This window comes from Lactuca serriola, chromosome 4, assembly GCF_051521515.1.
Source record: "Lactuca serriola cultivar US96UC23 chromosome 4, Lser_US96UC23_V15, whole genome shotgun sequence".
Taxonomy (NCBI): Eukaryota; Viridiplantae; Streptophyta; class Magnoliopsida; order Asterales; family Asteraceae; genus Lactuca; species Lactuca serriola.
The window spans coordinates 365,112,202-365,130,784 of record NC_136411.1 but is presented as its reverse complement, the minus strand read 5'-3'; the positions used below and the strand labels follow the sequence as shown (position 1 = coordinate 365,130,784).

Below are 18,583 nucleotides of genomic sequence, written 5' to 3'. Positions count from 1 at the left end.
GAGTATTTCACAAACCAAATAACAACCAAAATGATATTTTTTCTACAAAAATTTTTATATAGCAAAGCCCATTTCGTAGTCAAACCAATTCATTTCGTAGTCAACCTTAAAAAAAAAAAAAAAAAAAAAAAAAAATCATCATTTCGCAGATAGGATCAGAGTATTTCGCAGATGGGACCTATTCCATCTGCGAAATTACCCCTATTTATACCGAAAAATATTAAAAAAAAAAAAAAAAATCTCATCTGCGAATGTACAAGTGCCTGAAGCACAACTGTGCTTCAGGCACTTGTACATTCGCAGATGAGATGCCCATTTCGCAGATGGGGCCTTCTCATCTGCGAAATGGGTGGCTAAATATGCAATCCCGATTTTTTTTGGCTATTTTTATAATGCAATTAGTGTAATTGGCTATTTTTGTCATTTTCTCATAAAATAATATCTGGACCAAATCTGAAAATTAATCTTAACTTAATAAACATAAACAGACATCTAAGAGAAATATTTTTATTTTATTTTATAAAAATCGATCATTATCCATGCGGCAACAAGCCCACGCGCCTAGAGGCATCTAGCAGGTTTTTAAAGGTAACTTTTGAAAAAGTTTACAAATGATCTTTGGTGACATGACAAATATCTGTATTCTGTGGAGTTAATAAATAATTAATATTCTTTTTAGTGTTCTACTTACAAATACATTTATTTTGTTCATTTCATTAAAAATTAACAACTATCGTGAATATATTTTATAATTTGTTTATCATCTATAGCACCAAATTTAAGAATCTATGTAAAATATATTGTAAGTGATAGATAATACATAAGATAAGTCATGTATGTCACATGGTTAAATTTTACATAAAAATGATTCACAAATTACAAGTTTTCACATTACATAGTAAAGAAATAACATAATACATAAATTAATAATATGTTAAAGATTTCTTACATTCTTTTATAGTTAATCATATCATTTTACGGACTTCATATCACTTCTTGACTTAGTTTGATTCGCCACATCATAATTTACATATTTGACTCAAAGAAAAAGAGTTGACTTGGGCTATGAATTACCAAACTTTCTTCTGACCCATAAGCCCAATAACCTCATCCCAAAGCCCAATACTTCCCTCATTAGCCAGCCCAACTACATTTGGGCTACAAGCAGCAACAGCCCAATACCCAGCCCTTATTTCACCTCTCAATTGTTCTTTCTCCCAACCACAATATCCATCAAAGAATCTAAACTCATTCACTCCAACTACGTTCCGCTTAACCATTTCAGAAGCACACCCTACACTCTCTTTGGTCCCATAATACAACCCTTTCATTACTTCATCAAACACCCCACTATTTCTCACCCCATCACCCCCACTCACCAAGAACAACCCTTCTTCAAGGGGCCCACCAAAGAACAGTGGTCGGTCTGAAAATGTTCCTGACACGTCTAGTGTCGTTGACCGCATCTCCTTTATCGACATGAGTGATGGGCGGTTAATTATGATGCCAGTTGGGCCGACTGGACCCGTGGATAATAGGAGCACCACTGTCTTTTCGAAGATGTGTACCCCATTTAGTTTCTCGGTTGCAATCAATAAGCAACCTTTTTCGGGTTCATGTATTGCATGAACCCATTTTTCACCTATTTGAACAGATGGTGGTTGGTTCACTGTGGTGTTGGAAGAAGATTCTTGTGAGGTTAATGCTTGTTCTCCGGCTACTAATCTTGCTCTGAATGATCGCCAATCGGCATCATGAAACATATTATCCTCATCTCTGGACGAAGGCGATGGTGAATTTGATTGTGATTGACAACCTATGGCAAAAAAATAAATAAATAAAAAATAAAAAATTACACCGGTTAAAAAGCCATCATCATTCATTATCTCTCCATGAGATTGTGTTAAATAAATAAAAAAAAATAGTCAAAACTAAAGTAGCCAAAAAATCAATTAATTAAAAAAGACCATATAGTTGTAAACTAAAAGATAAACCATGAACTATTGCCCACTCGCCTTTAGGAAATCCCACCTCAACAGTTCTCATAATTTAAACAAAACATTGATGAACTTATTGATTGAGGTATGAAAATGGTTAATCACTTATTGTTTTAAACCAATTTCCCCATACTTAAACCAATTTTATGTATCTATTGTTTTAATTTATTGCCAATTTATATTTACCAATCTCGTAATGCATAAATTGATAAAAACTAGTAGCAAAGTATTGTTACACAAGTTGTTTAACAAACTTATTTTGTTGTATAAAATGGTTAAAAAATATATAAATTTGTTACATAAACAAGTGTCTAAAAACTTACATGTTGTAGCAATACGAGTGCCAACTTTTCTAAACCGAATTCGAGAAGACAGTGTCTTTGGTTGCATAAAGATTCCGGGTTTGATCGAAGGGATGACAACTTCCAACGATTTTGTAAAGGAATTTGAAGAGAAAAAGCAGGCTTCCATGTTTCTTGATTGCTTCTTCACTGAACTGGGGAAAAGAAGAAGAATATGATAGATGAAAAATGCAAGTTTTTAGTCCTATATAATGGGAAACAGAATGGATGTACACCACAAGGTTGTTGTTAACCCAATCCTAAACTTGTAGGACTCACTTTTTTTTTTTTTTTTTTTTTTTTGCTAAATTGTGAGTATGGGCCAGTGGATAAACCTTTACAGGTAAGAAGATGTAGCAAATAGGAGGGTTACATGTGGACCTTTTTGTAGTTGAAGCAAACTGGCAATAATTCTGCACTTTATGTAGGATGTGTAATGTTCCTAGCCATTTAGTTCTACAAATGTTGAGCAGCTGTCAAAAACATTACTAGAGTGCAAGGTGAAAAGGTTCCCATTGGGATAATATGTGTAATGCGTAGATATGATGTTTTTATATGGTAGCGATAAAGTATGGTTATAATTTTTTGAACACGAACAAACAATAACAAAAATAAAAAAAAAAAGTAAATATTGTTTACAATACAAAAAGAATGCAATAAGATCATAGTAAGATAATATGTTTTCATATAAGAATAACACATTAAGATTATAATAAAACAATATTATATGTCAGACAGAAAGAATACAGTAATATTACAAGTAAGATAATATTTTCTATTATATAGAAATAATACAATAAGATAATATTTTATGTTTGATACTATTATAAGATTAAAATAAGATAATACATTTTGTAAGACTCATAGAACAAAGTAAGATTACATTAAGATATTACCCTTTCGAGACTAAATACAACTCATGGAATAGATTGTTCTTTTTATTCCTCTCTTGGTTGGGTCTTCTATGCAGATTTCCCATTTGTTTTACGCAGAGGATGTAGTTTTCATTGGTCGTCGGAGAGATTATAATTTTTCCAATAGTTTTACTATCCTCCAATGTTTTTTATGGCATCCGGTCTTAAAATTAATATCTAGAAGTGTAGGTTGTTGGATAATATAAGTTGTAACGTTATCGTTTTTCATTAAGCATTTCCTAGAAGAATCATTATTTATGTTAGTTAATAATATAATCTTTCTTATGTTAGTTAATAATGTAAACTTTCTTATAAATAAATAAGAATTCTTCATACATGATATGTGTTTATATAAATGTTATTTATATAATTAATATTTGAGTTTGTTTTATAAGTATAATAAATAATCTATATAAAAGTTGTAGTAGTCATTAATACGAACCCATAGATATAAAGAACGTCGAAAACGGAATCCGTATGAAGAAGTTATGATTTTTTAAAGATACACCACGTTAATCTTGTTTATAAAATATAAAATGAAAATAGATTGAGAATTAGCTGTTAATATCTAAATGAAAATTGTAGTACACAAAATTACAAAACCTTTGATATAAAAAACGTTGAAAACGGAGCTTGTATGAGAAAGTTGCGATTATCTGAAGAAAACAAGAACTTAGCTGACAGCAAAAAGCTCTTGGCTTTTAAGCGGCCATGTGGCAGCTGGAGAACCCTCAACCCCACCAACCACCAAGTGATGTGGCATCACCAGAAGCCGCCACATAGGACACGACGCACCTAGGGGTATGGCCCGATGCGCTTTTCGATAAAATTTCCCTATAAATAGCAAACCAACCCCTCATTCATTCCTTGATAATTTCGATCTGATTCTCTCTCAACCCTCAAGATTTCAGTCCCTCGTGATTTGATTTCTTCGTTCTTTAGTACTGGAGTGTTGGACAATCTTTTAAGATACAGATTCAGGGACGAAGTCACGCTCATGGAATTCAAAGTTTTCGCTAGAAGATCATGTAAGGTAATTTTCACTTACTATGCTTGTTAAGTGTAACTTATATTGTTTTCATTGTCGTTAATAAGAACCTATAAATAAGATTTATCAATAATACTAGTTATAATATTGATTGATCTAGTTACGGGCATGGTGTTTAGGCAAAATCTTAGTGAGGTGTTTTAAAAGGATTTTTCAAAGAATATATTTATATTCCATATGGATCATACCTCCAATATTAACTTACCCAATAATTCCTTATTTGATAGAACTTGGTATTCTTTGGGATTAATGAAGAATATGGGAAATAGTTAATATAATTTTGAGCAATATAAATATAAAAGAATACTAAAACTTAGTAATATTTGTATTTAGGTCATTTAAAAAGGAAAACAAAAATGTTAGACAAAGAGCTAACTTACCTGCAAATATTCCACCTTTAATAAGGTGAGTGCGTAGCTAGTTTCATGGTACACATTTATATAGACGTGTTAAATATCAATTGAATGTTTATATGCATACTGAATGCTTATTATTTGGAATATGTGCTAAGTGTATATTTGATATACTTCATGACATGTACTGTGTGTGCTAGATATGGTCATATATTGTCTAGTTAACATGCTAGATTTATTATTTATGTTATCATGCTTAGATTGCATTTAAACAGTAGTCTCATACTGGGTGCGTGTGAGAGATTTGAACCAAGAGGAGAGCTCTTTTTTGTGGCACTATTACGTGTCGGGGGTACTATTATGTGTTAGAGTACCATACATACTAAGTCATCTAACGGAGTAAGATGACGACTACTGACTTTTTTAGAATGTCTTGTGGAACATTATCGGGTGTTCATTCCCGTAGGTATTTTATACTATATCCCCCTCATGGTTGACTTTATTGACTTACGTCTTCCAAGGAATCCCATGAAGTAGAATAATCTACTCATTTTTTTATAGTGATCCATCATGATAGATCTCAAAGGATCAGTGTGTGAGAATCGACGGGTTGGGTAACTTGTGGTGCATTATCATAACAATATATCATATATGTATTGTTTGATAATGTTTGTGTTTGCAGGATAAATATAATAATAATAGCGGGTTGAAAACTCCACGTGTCTCGCCAGGTTCCTAAACATGACCCACTTAAACATTATGTATCACATGTAGCGGTACTAGGACAACTAGAAAGTAATAAGAGTGTGTAGAATGAATAAGAGGCCTATTATTGTATTATATATTGTAACAAATTATGTTTTATATGTAGGTTTGTAAACCATTATGCTTGTAACAAATGTTTGTGATAATGATTTTGACATCCTTAGAGCTATATTTTTTTGACGTGATTTAATATTAAAAAATGTTTAAGTTTATTTGGGACCTTCCACAACAGAGTTCCATAAACAACTTTGCCATTTTCAAATCATAAAAGAAAAGCTTTTTTGAGCCTGAAATTAGGAGATGTTGGTACCAGAGCATTAGTTTAAGCGAACTAGTAGTATTAGTTATTTCTAGACTTAAACTTTGATGCTAAGTGAAAATGATAAGATAAGTATGATAGCATATATTAGGATAGATGCCTAATTTGCTATTATATGCTAAATGATTTATATTATAACATGCCTTAAGATGCATACCTTACTTGCTATTTGAAAATTACACACATATTATAGGAAGTTGCCTTATTTGCTACTATGTGCTAAATATACATCTAAAAATTTTAGTAAATCGATGCTCGATTCTATTCCCACTATCTATTGGTATTCTTACTAAATTGGAGTCTTTGAGGAGTAGATTATTTGTGGGTGCTGATGAAGAAGAGAAAAAAAATATCATGGGTTTCTTAGGATAAAGCTTTGGCTTCTAAGGAAAATGGTGTTCTTTGTGTTGGTAGCTTCTGTGTCTTAAATAGAGCTCTGGTTTTTAAGTGGATCTGGAATTTCAAGACTCATCCAGATGATGAACGAATCCTCACGCCCTTATAGAAAATTGATTCTACCTTACTCGAAACCCAAAATCTGAAGTCTCAAGTTGGTCTGACTCCATGAAAGACCACCCATACTGAACCATCGTTGAATCCATTCCACTTATCTCCCAACTGACTACTCAACTTCTGATAACTTGAGGTTCCCACTAGTAAACATAATCACATACAAGTTATTGTTACCGAACACTTATACTTGATAGAAGGCTCAGATAATCCTTCAAGTAGAGGACTCATTCCTGCAACGGTTAGACTCAGACGAGAGTTGTGCAACATGGTCAAATCATTTACTCTGAGATTATTTAATCTAAACTACAAGTGACCTAACATATCCCCCGAATAACAAACAACTCCACACACGAGACCCAAATCACTAATATCGCCTTGACTTATCTCGATGCCCACTAACTGCTTTCTAAAAGTAGTTGATACCTCTCTGATCCCAACATGACTTCCCGCCTGGTTGCTGAGTCAAATACACACATAACCGCCCCACGCGACTTCAGAATGAAAACCTCATCTGGCAATAATTGCCCAAGCTGTTTCACCACTTATGGATCCAACCGATCATAACAACCCGACAAACCTGACGCCACCAAGTCCAATGCTAAAAGTGAATGCTACAAGATCAACTATAGTCTTATATCACAATCGACGTCCAACGACCTACCATTTCATGATTTCATTCATGTTGTGGTCTTCCCACAACCTTACGAACTGGCCCACCCTGGTCTAAACCATTTGAAGAAATCCATGACCAATCATATAATGAAATCCATCTGAAAATCCAAAACCCCATACTTTCCTGACCCCCACACAGATAGAACCAACCCAAAACACAAGAGCCCGATCTGCCAACAAAACAAACCCCTCAACATTAAGATTCCCTTATTCTTATCCCACTGGAATGAAAATCCTGCACAAAAACACTTGCGGTTCCCAACTCGAGATCTCACCCAAAAACCAACTCGATACTCAACTTATAACCTGAGATCCAGGCATCTGCACTTGCATTTTACCTAGAACATTCTGATTCACGACAACCCCTCGCTAGACCGGGACATGAAGGTTCCCAAACCATCGCTGAGACTACCAGTCTCGCACCTGGTCTAACCACCAGGTTCCCAAGAGTCTAAATAACAATGCTACCCATCCTATAAACCCCTTTGCGTCACACACTAACCACCCACTTGATCTTGCAACTCCAGATCCAAACCTTGACCCAATGATCTCTACTAGGTCCTACCTATATTTCCATAATCACACAGGCCTCGCCCATGGGTCCCATCCAAACTATACCATGGAGCAGCCTCACCCATGGGTTCCACCCATCTAGAGCTACACAGGACCGAATCCGCCCCGGAATATAACTAGCCTCAACCCAACACAGAGAGATACTCCTCAACAATCTTGAACGGTGTTCCCAACGCATGAACTAATTTCCCCCTTTACGCTCATGACCACCTCCAACAATAGTCTACCTCGAACTGATGAATGATACGATCTTATCGCAGTCTTACAACACTTCAAACCAACCATGATTGCAATCCATGGCCTTACCACACCCTAACCATCAAAACCCCACACATCCTAAGCCACAACCTACATTTTACTGCATCTAATCAGGTGTTCGATTCATGCTTTGAACCCTAAATCCTTCATCAAACAAAGATAGACAGTGAGGCTCTAACACAACCCTCAACCTGGATCCGTCCACAAACCTACTATGCATAACAAGAAGACGTCGGCCAACTGATGGGAGTTCCCTGAACTCCCACTTACACAACCTCAGTCTAAACAGCCACTTGGGTCGTCTCACTTCCTGGACAGGATGTGAAACTTGCCCTAGTTCCACACCCGATCCCACTCCTGGAATTTTGGTCAGTTCTCCCTCACTTGGATTCGACGAAGCTCTTTCATCCCATAAGTCCGATTGATTCCCAACCCATCGAACCTCAAATAACATGAACCACCTATGAAATATGTTAATCAATACTAGTGTTCCATTGCTAGCCAAACTCAATGATCGCCCAACTCCTGGAATACTGAAGATTATTCCCTGAAATCTGAGCAAGTTTGCTAATCGAAATCACCTTCCGTGACACCATACAAATTCTTTGGGTACTTATCTTGGCGACTAGAAACCATGACACTTACCCTAAACTGACGAACCTTCACCCCAACCTCCATTCTCAAAGAATCATAAAATTCTAACCATTTACAACCCATGCGGATATAAAACTCCCTTGACATTTCTAATGACCAACAACTCATGAAACTGACACCATCATCTTTCTGCTACCTCTCCTCTCCTAGCAACGGTAGTGTTTGAACCCAAAAGTTCTTTCGTAGACGATAGCCGATCTCACCAGATCAAAATATAAAACAACTGAACCTTGACTTCACTGGAGAACTAATCCGCTAACCCTAACAAAGTCTCAGATCAATAACTAAATACATTGAAATCCGCTAAACAAGATATGACCCTCTAAGGATTCACTGAAGACTCGCGGCATGTAGAATGACATATCGTAATCCTTGATACTATAACCCAGAAAACAACAGAAAATCAACCTGAGATATTGCTTACCCGAACCCAAGCAAAATTCCAACGCATTACAAATTCCTGATAACAACCCAGAAGAAAACAGAAGATAACATACCTGCAAAAGCATCTAAAGGAATCCTGACCTCCTCCTCCTGAATTACCCTGACCATCCTGAGGACATGGAGAAAAACTCCCCTCCACTCCTAAATACAAGGACTAACAATAGAATCCTCCTTCCTTGACTGAACCAAAGATCATTGAGGTCCATTCCAAAATACCACGAGTAATCTCGGATGAGATGAAATCCCGCATCCGCGCATTGATCGACTCAGTATCTGCGCCTGAGCCAGAACCAGAACCTGAATTCCATTTTCTGAGTGCAAGTCTACAAGCCCATACAAGAGGCATACAAGGCATCTGTCCTAGCATTCTATCATGTAAAAACTGAGTAGATCCTTAGCCCTAAGTAGCACACGATTAACAGATTCATAAATCAAATCATACAATATAATATGTATTGGTACTTTGGGAGAAACTTACTTGAGTTCGGCTGATTGCATGTACTACACCCTTTCTTATCTTAGAAAACTATTTTCTTAAAAAATACTTTTCTTTCTAAATAATTTACCAAATCCTCAGTTTGAGTTCAGACACACCAGAGAGTATGTCTGAATCCCTCAAACCATGGCTCTGATACCAACTTGTAACATTCCAAAAATAATGACATAAAATTTTTCATTTTTAGATTAATAATCATTAATACATATCATTTCCATTAACTAGGGTAATGAAGATTTATCAAAACATCATCAAATTAGAGTAAATCACAGAATGCGGAAATCATGTGGTGTGTGTGCTCTGCAATCATCCCGAGCTCTTCCATTTGAAAAGCAATGTACTTGAAACATAAACTGAAAACCGTAAGCACAAAGCTTAGTGAGCTCCCTAAGATACCTCCTACCATACATAACTAAGCACATAATGGTCCCCGCCCCAATGAGACACAGGCCCCACCCACACTCGCATATCGGGCCCCACACAATGAGATACATGCCTCGCCCACTGAGTTACGGGCCCAGCCTATACTCACATATCGGGCCCAGCCCATTGAGATACGGGCCCCACCCAACATACAAGCACATAATCCTACCAACTCATGTGATACTCACAAAGATAATAGCATATAATACAGTCATTTGGTTCATCCTGGCATCGAGCCCCGCTCGACATACATACCAATACATACATATGCAAGAGTCACATAGACATCTAGTATCCTAACATAATAAACCATGGGTCGGAACTGGTGCCTTTAACCTGCTAGACATGGTGAGGAAACTCACCTCGCACTGCCGAATCTCACGAAAAGAATCACTGGCTGCTGACTCGAACGAATCCCCGCGCTATCAGTCATAAGTTAAATATCTATCAATAATCAGATCTGACCCACACTAAGTGTCCAAACTAGGTTAAAAGACCTTTTTACACTCTTTATAACTTGGCCCCAAAACCAAGGCCCATTTCAACAATCCAAAAGGCCCAAACATGGCCCAATATATCCCATGGTCAACCCTGATCAAACTTTTGGTCAAAGTCAAAGTCGATAGTCCATGTTGACCAAACACGCCATGTTGACTTGAAAACACGCCGTGTTTCACCATCATCCAAATAATCAGGAAAACCCTGGCCAACACACCGTGTTGGCTTGAAAACACGTCGTGTTTGCCTAAGTTCCAACAACTTAATACATTAAGCTGCTTTCTTCGACTCCAAGAGCTCCAAAGCACAGATCTAGGACAAAATGAGATTTAGAAGGACAAAGTTTCCAACTTTATCCATTGGGACTCCTAAAAGGGTCCAAAACCCAAACCATAAAGCTTGATAATGCAAGGGCTTAACCAATAAGCACTTCATCCTTAAAGTCTAAAGTCCATCCTTTCCAGAAGTATTCTAACACCCAAACCTTCTAAAAGGTTGGTGCTTTTTAGACATACATGTCAAATGCATGCCTTGAACCTATATTAGGTCAAAATGGGGATTCATGACCTAATCCTAATGCATGACATCAAAACTTGATTATAATCCAAATCCGAAACACTACTAACTCCTCTTGACCTGGAGATTCATAAAGTTGCCAACTTTATGAGGTCTAATCATTCCATCATTCAAGAATAAGAATCTAAAGGAACAAAACTCAATATCTAACAACTTAGAATGATAAAAATCGAGTCTTGGACACTTACAAAGGTCCAGAAATGTGCCAAACTGAAGAATGAGAGCTTGCTTGTTGGATCCTTGCTTTCTACCTCCACTTTCTTCCTTTTTAGCTTCAAAAACACATAACTAGCTCAAAAAGGGAGGGAAAGGTGATTAGGGTTTCTTTCAAGGATTGAGGGGCTGTGGATGAACAAACCCTAGTCATCTTATTCCTTTAAATAGGGTGTAAAAACCCAGAAGATAGGCTTTTCTTTCCAACCGTCAACACGTCGTGTTCCAAGAGGCAACATGCCCTGTTGACATTAATGAAAGTCGTGATTTTCTTATCTAGAAACGCCGTATTGGTTCCTCCAACACGCCGTGTCCACTCCTCAAAATGGGCTATAATCCCAATAATTGTTCCTCAAGATTTCGAGTGTTACATTACGAATGGCATACTAGGGCATCCTTAGTACATTAGGGATACCACGAGTACACAGGGTGTACACGATCAGTGCCTAAAATCTATTTTTGTGGTTTGAGCCCTAATTAAGCTCCTTAACTTCCCCATACCCATTGCATTCTCAACCTCCACCTCTCCAATACCCTCTCTTGTAACCCTAACCCTAGATTGAGCCTTGTGAGCAAAAAGAAGGTGCTTTTAAGTGCCTTAGAGTGTTCTTGGTGCACCTTGGAGAAGAAGGAACTCATTGAAGAAGTGTCGGTTGCATTGGAGATTGTAGATCAAGACTTTGTTCACCTTGATCTTTCTTCTAGAGGTATAAAGTTTGAATCTTGATGATGAAATAGTTAGGTCTAGATAGTTTTGGGTGTTATGAGATTTTGGTCACTTAAATGAATAATTTATAGATCTTAAAAGTTTGTGGCCTTGTTATGGATAAAGTTGGAAACTTTATCCATCTAAACATCATTTTGATTCAGATCTGAATGTTGGAGACTTGGACTTAATGGATTAAGTTGAAAAAAGATGCACTTTTGGGTCCATTTGAGACTTAATGATTAGATCTTGTTTGTTAGGACCATTCTAATGGATAAAGTTGGAAATTTTATCCATTATGGAGCTATTATGAACCATAAAAATGTGATCTTGGCCCTACTATCCGTTCCATACAAGAGTTGTGTTGTCTTATTGGGTTAAGAACTTAGAGTTTTGGACATTAAGCACTTTATAGCCATTCAAAGTCATAAAATTGGAAAACTTATGACTTAGGACATCAATTTTGGGATTGGATCTGAGTTTTGGACATAGGGGCTTAATGGAATAATCTCTTAATGGAGTTTTGGGACTAAGATGCGTACGCTACGCGTACACGGTCAGCGCCCCGCTTTTATTCAACATCAGAGTATGCTGGCCGTACTCTCTTGGTATGTAGGGGGTACTCCACTTCGAAGAGTTATTGATTTTTGGACCTTGACCATTGAATTTGACTTTGACCAGGGTTTAACAAGTTTGACTTAAGGATATTTTGGGTATTTTGAGCTATAGTTAAGCCTTGGTCTCTATCTGTTGAATATATAACCTGTAGAGTCGGTATTCGGAGCAGTGTATTGTTTAACTATTCATCATACTGTGAGGTGGGTTTTCCTCACTGTACCCGTGGGTCGAAGGCACCAATGATGGCCCACTAGATTATTTATCCTGGTCAGGATGGTGATTTGATATTTGTAGTTGTTTAGTGGATCCATATGATTATCTATATTTGTTGGCACTGATTTTTTGTTTATTTGTTGCATATGTCGACATGTAGTGTTGTTGAGGCGGGCCTACTTTGTGTTGTAAGCCAAGACACCCAGGGATGATTGGGTAGGCTGTAGGCGCTACGAGGCGGTCCAGTCAAGCCGAAAGCCCATGAAGCGATCCGGATAGGCAGTAGGCCCTGCGAGGCGGTCTAGTCATGTCGAATGCTCGTAGAGCGGTTTGGATAGGCTATAGTCCCTGCAAGGCAGTGTAGTCATACCGAAGGCTCGTAGAGCGGCCATATAGGTTGTATGTAACATCCCAAAAATACAGATAAAATTTTGTTTTTAAGTTCATTCAAAACATATGATACTCATATCAAATCAGTCAAAAGTGTATCATGGTAACATAATATCAGAAAAAATCCCAAAATCTTAAAATATGGAAATCACAGGATGATGCAGTGGGATCAGGTTGGGCCCTTCCCCTTCAAACTGGAAGTACCAGAAACATAAATTGAAATCTATAAGATCAAACCTTAGTGAGTTCCCAAAAAATACCTCATACCATTCAAACATACAACCAATCATATCTGGGTGCTTGCAATCCCCTTCGGTCTCTTTCAACTGGATACAGTCAAGCATATATGGGTGCTTGCAATCCCCTTTAGTCTATTTCAACCAGATATTGTCAAGCATATATGGGTGCTTGCAATCCTATTTGGTCTATTTCAACTGGATATCGGGTCTATTTCACCCCTACCACTACCATATAATATCATAACAAAAGAATCACATAGTCATCAAGCAAAATACAGGCATAACTGACAATTGTCATGATGACAATCATCATACTACATCATAAACTAGTGGGCTGACATTGGTGCCTTCACCCACAAATATAGTGAAGGAAACTCACCTCACACTGAAGGTATCAAATCGCACTCAACAGATGACTCGCGAAATCCTCTACTAAGGCACAAGTATAAAACCCTAATTAGAAATTAGGCTAATATTCTAACTTGTCAGCCTAAACCCTCATTCTTGACTTTATGGAAAAAGGGTTTCTTCACCCTTGGCTCATTGGGCCTTCCTCCCACCAAGGATCAAATCCATACAAGTCCAAGAAGGCATCTAAGCCCAAATACAAGGCCTTTAAGGCCCAATATGGCCCAAGAGTACCCAATATGGCTTAAAGCCCACAAATTCCTTGCTACAATAGGGGGGCCTAAGGTCCAAACCTAACCAAGTCAAATGCCAAACAATACTTGAGCCTAAAAGTCTTCTAAGTCCACAGACTGCATACAGGTGAGGTACATTGATCGTACGCCCAACGAATGCTGATTACGATTCAGAATCGGGGCATTGACCTAGTACACGCAAAGTACTCTACAATGCGTCCATGGTACTCTAGAGTACCCCCGACATACTGGCCAGTCAGCCCAAACTTGCATCCATGACTTAATCCATTAAGCCCTAACGTCTAAAACTTAGATCCGAGCTCATAATAGTGTCTTACGCCATAAAGTTGCAAACTTTATGCACTTGCATGCCTTAATTGAACTCAAACCATGTATTAAGCCCTCTAAATCTCTTAGGAGGTCACTAAAACATACATGATTAGGTCTTAACCTCCAAGATACGATTTTTATGAATCCATGCACTCCCAAGAGTCCAAAAGGACAGCTCAAATGGACAGGAGTAGCCCATACTCCAAAAGACCAAGATAGGGGACCAAAAGATGCTAAAATCTTCCCTAAGTTTAGATCTAAATTTTGAATGAACAAGTTTAAGACTTTATACCTTTAATAGGCTAAAAATGATGCACAAACTCTAGATCTACAAGCTCCTTCTTCTCCTTTGCTTCTTCTCAAACTTCCTTCTTCTTCAAAACCACCAAAGAGCACCTAAACACTCAATGTAAGCTCAAAAATGCACTCAATGTGGTTAGGGTTTCGAGATTAGCACTAAGAGGCAATGGAGGCTGAAAGGGTGATGCACTTTAAGAACTTAAGGACCTTAAATAGGGTGCAAACCTTAAAAATTAGGGTTTTCCCCTGGATTGATTACGTCATGCATATGTCGGGATCACCTCGATGATATGCAAGCAAGGAGTATCCTGTGCGTACCTAATAAACACCCAACATACTCACGAACCCCTTCACCGCCTTTAATTTAACACAATAGGATCATAGATTAATTCATACCTAGCGAATTAGGCGCTACACTTCTCCCTCACTTGAAGCAGACTTTATCCTCGAAGTTCGTTGTCGGAAATAACTCTGGACAATGCTCCCTCATCTCGACCACCAGCTACCATGTCCATTATGAACCCTTGCGGTGCTGCCAATGCACATTTACCAAATTAACAACTTTGTTCCTCACGGTCTTCGTCTTACTTTCGAGAATTGCTACCGACCTCTCAATGTAGTTCAGGCGGTTGTCCACCTGAATATCCTCCAATAGAACCACTGTGGAATCATCAGCCAAACACTTCCACAACTGAGATACATGTAAAGTATTGTGAATCTAATTGAGTTCCTCCAGAAGATCCAACCGATACGCTACCCTGCCCACCCGGGCTATAACCCTGATAGGACTGATATACCTGGGGTCCAACTTGCCTCGCTTCCTAAATCGAATGACAACTTTCCAATGTGACACCTTCAGGAGAACCTTATATACGACCTGAAACTCCACGCCTGATCGGCTGTAACATCCATAAAATTCATGAAAAAATTTAAACTTTTAAAATCAATCCAAAAATCATCATTGTTTACAAAATAGTTTTGAAAACGTATTTAATATCAGAGTTTTCCTTAAATCATAAAACAAAACATTTTTATTTTGATCTGGCATCATCCGCTTGATTGGGATTATGCACCATCAAGCGGATCTGATTGATACACAAGCAGATTTGGGACTTACAACGAACCATGTCCAACAAGGTTCGATTATGCCTCTCAGCCACACCATTAAGTTGTGGTGTCCTAGGAGGTGTCAATTGTGAAACAATTCCACATTCCTTGAGGTATTCGTGGAACTCGATACTAAGATACTCACCTCCCCTATCGGATCTAAGCATCTTGATCTTCCTACCCAATTGATTTTCGACTTCATGTTTAAACTCTTTGAACTTTTCAAAGCTTTCTGAATTATGCTTGATTAATAGATATATCCATATCTACTATAAATATAATCATCGGTAAAAGTCACATAAAATCAATTTGCATCCCTTGTGGCATATTTGAAAGGCCCACACACATCAGTGTGTATGAGATCCAACAATCCCTCACCTCTTTCACATGAACCTGTGAAAGGTGATTTAGTAATTGATAGTTTCATTTTATTTACTTCTTTTTATAGTTTATTTTAGCATATTTCATCCATAATCTAGTTAATTTTCATGCATATTTTCCTTTTTGTTATTTTATGACTATTTCGGGCACTTTCTAGTTTCGTGAGCTTTATTGCAGATTTCATGGAGACTAGTGGAGCGGGAATATTCGGGACGTATGGAAAGCGATGGGAATTGGTGGAAAACAAGGATCTTAGGCTTGATGGGTGGTGGAGATGATGCATGGAACGAGCTTGATGATCATTTGAAGGCTTGGAGAGAAATAAACATTTAAATTTGCAAGATGCGGGAGTGTATTCAAGCATGCATAGATTATTAATCGGGCGAGTTTACGAGCTATGAATCATTTGGAGAAGCCAAATTGGGCTTAAATTGAAGAAAACTTGAAGAAAAATGGGCTAGGAGCTGATTGGGCTCGCACTGGGCCAAGTGGGCTAAGCTATGGAGGCCCAAAACCTCAAAGATGCTACATTCAGGGACCACCCACGCAACCCACCCGCGCAACAGCACGCGGGTCGCGCAACCTCCTGCAGGGGCAGTTTCGGAAATTCTTCTTTTGAGCTATTTGGGGAAGGTTGGTGCCCATCTTTTGGAGACTCTTGGACATCCGATTTTTGAAGATTCTCTCTGGAGTTTTGAAGACTTTTGAAGGCCAAGAACACTTGAAGAACATCATATTTTTACCTCTTGATTCTTGCTTAATGTTTGGTACAATTTTCTCTAACTTTGTTTCTTTGGGTTTAGCCATGCTTGGCTAAACTAATCTTGGTTGACTTTTGGTTAATCCTTTGAACTTTTGTTGAATGTTGAAGAATCCATGAACATGTTCTTAAATCTTTATGGGAATGTTTTGTGTTTTAACATCTTATCACTACTTGTATGTTTTAGTTCATGAGTTTAAATGTGTTTGTGGTGATTAGTTGGCTAATTTCTTGATTAAGTAAAGGATCCTCAAATTAGCAAGCAACAAATGATTTTTGTGTTGTTTTTGCTTCACACAATCATAAAAACATTTCCTCCAACATGGTGGTGAAAGCATTTGACCCCTCTTGGATTTGGTGACTTTTTGGTTCTTAATGCTAGTTGACTTTCACTAATTACATGCTATTTGGAATTAGTGACTTTGACTAAGGAAATTGTTATGAGCTTCTCTAGCCATTTCAACAATTAAGAAAAGTCTAGGTAATCTCAAGCTCCTTGGATTACTATAGCCAAATTAAGGATTTAATTCAAAGTATTGCACCATTGGATTCTAATGATATGTTCATCAAAAGTCAAAGTGAGGAAACTTTAAGTCAACCATCTCTCCCTTATTGATTTTACATCAAACTCTTATTTTTGTTGCATTTGTCTATTTAAATCATAGTTGATTCTAGTTTGTTTCAAGTATTTCAAAACACCAAAACCCCCCATTTTATTTTTATTGTCATTTTACAAGTACTTTTACAAAGAGATTTTTCATAGAGTTATAAATTGAACCAATCTCCGTGGATTCGATCCCTTTACCACTATACACTATTTTAGTGTGTAATATTTAGGGTTATTATTTGTGTTAGCCTCGACAACCACCAGTAATCTTTCCAAGAAAAAAAGACTCACATGTATCATTCGAATTTAGGTCAAACAATTCCAACACTCCATCATTTTGGAGTTGGACAATCTGCTTCTTGTTGACATGTCCAAGACGACAATGCCACAAGCATGCTTTGTCTAAACCATTAGACAAATCAATATGCAACACACTATTTCCTAAATTGTCTACAATCATCATGGGTTCATATACACCATCACAATGCATTGCTTCAAAGTAAAATACATCGTTATAATAAGTATTAATAGATCCATTCTCATTATTAAATGAATATCTAAAACCTTGTCTATACAAACCATGAAAAGAAATAATATTCCTCGTCATTTATAATAAGTAGCAATAATTATTCAAGTCTAAACATAATTTACTACTAAGCTTCAAAGAATAAACGCTGATCTTGGTAACAAGTGACGATCTCTTATTGCCCATTATCAGGTTCATCTTCCCAAGCACCACATTCCTACTTTCTCTTAGTCCTCGCAAGTAAGAGCAAATGTGAAAACTACATCCTGTATCAAGGAGCCAAGAATTAGAATGTGATGAATTTTTTGACAAAATAGTGTAAATACCTGCCGAGGTAGGCTTGATCTTGCCATCCTTAATGTCCTTCATGTACTTAGGGCAACTTCTCTTCCAATGCCCCTTGTATTGGCAGTAGAAGTACGTTGCATCCGTTGGATCTGAGGCAGGTGGAGCAGAATTGGTGTTTCCTTTGGGTTCACTACTAGAAGACCCATCATGAGACTTTCCCTTCCAATTTTTCTTTGAGGGAGCTTTCTTATTTTTGCCCTTCCCTTGTCTAATAGCCATGACTAGAGTAGCAGTAGTAGGAGGAGTGGATTCAATAGCTTTTCCTTTCAATCCACTTTCAGCAGTTCTCAGCAAGCCTTGAAGTTTGCTCAAGGTGACTTCCTCTTTGCTCAAATGATAAGTCATTTTGAACTGATCATA

At 37.4% G+C, this 18,583-nt stretch overlaps 1 protein-coding gene across 1 annotated transcript; it reads right to left on the bottom strand.

Moving 5' to 3' along the window:
* Window positions 1-821: 821 nt before the first annotated feature.
* On the bottom strand, window positions 822-2,536 carry LOC145097665 (PPR containing protein (DUF179)). Its single transcript, XM_079035283.1, has 2 exons — window positions 2,321-2,536; window positions 822-1,816 (listed from the first exon to the last, which is right to left on the bottom strand). Exons 1-2 carry the CDS (start codon window positions 2,466-2,468, stop codon window positions 1,071-1,073), a joined length of 894 nt encoding a protein of 297 aa, XP_078891409.1. The 5' UTR covers window positions 2,469-2,536; the 3' UTR covers window positions 822-1,070.
* Between the last annotated feature and the right edge of the window lie 16,047 nt (window positions 2,537-18,583).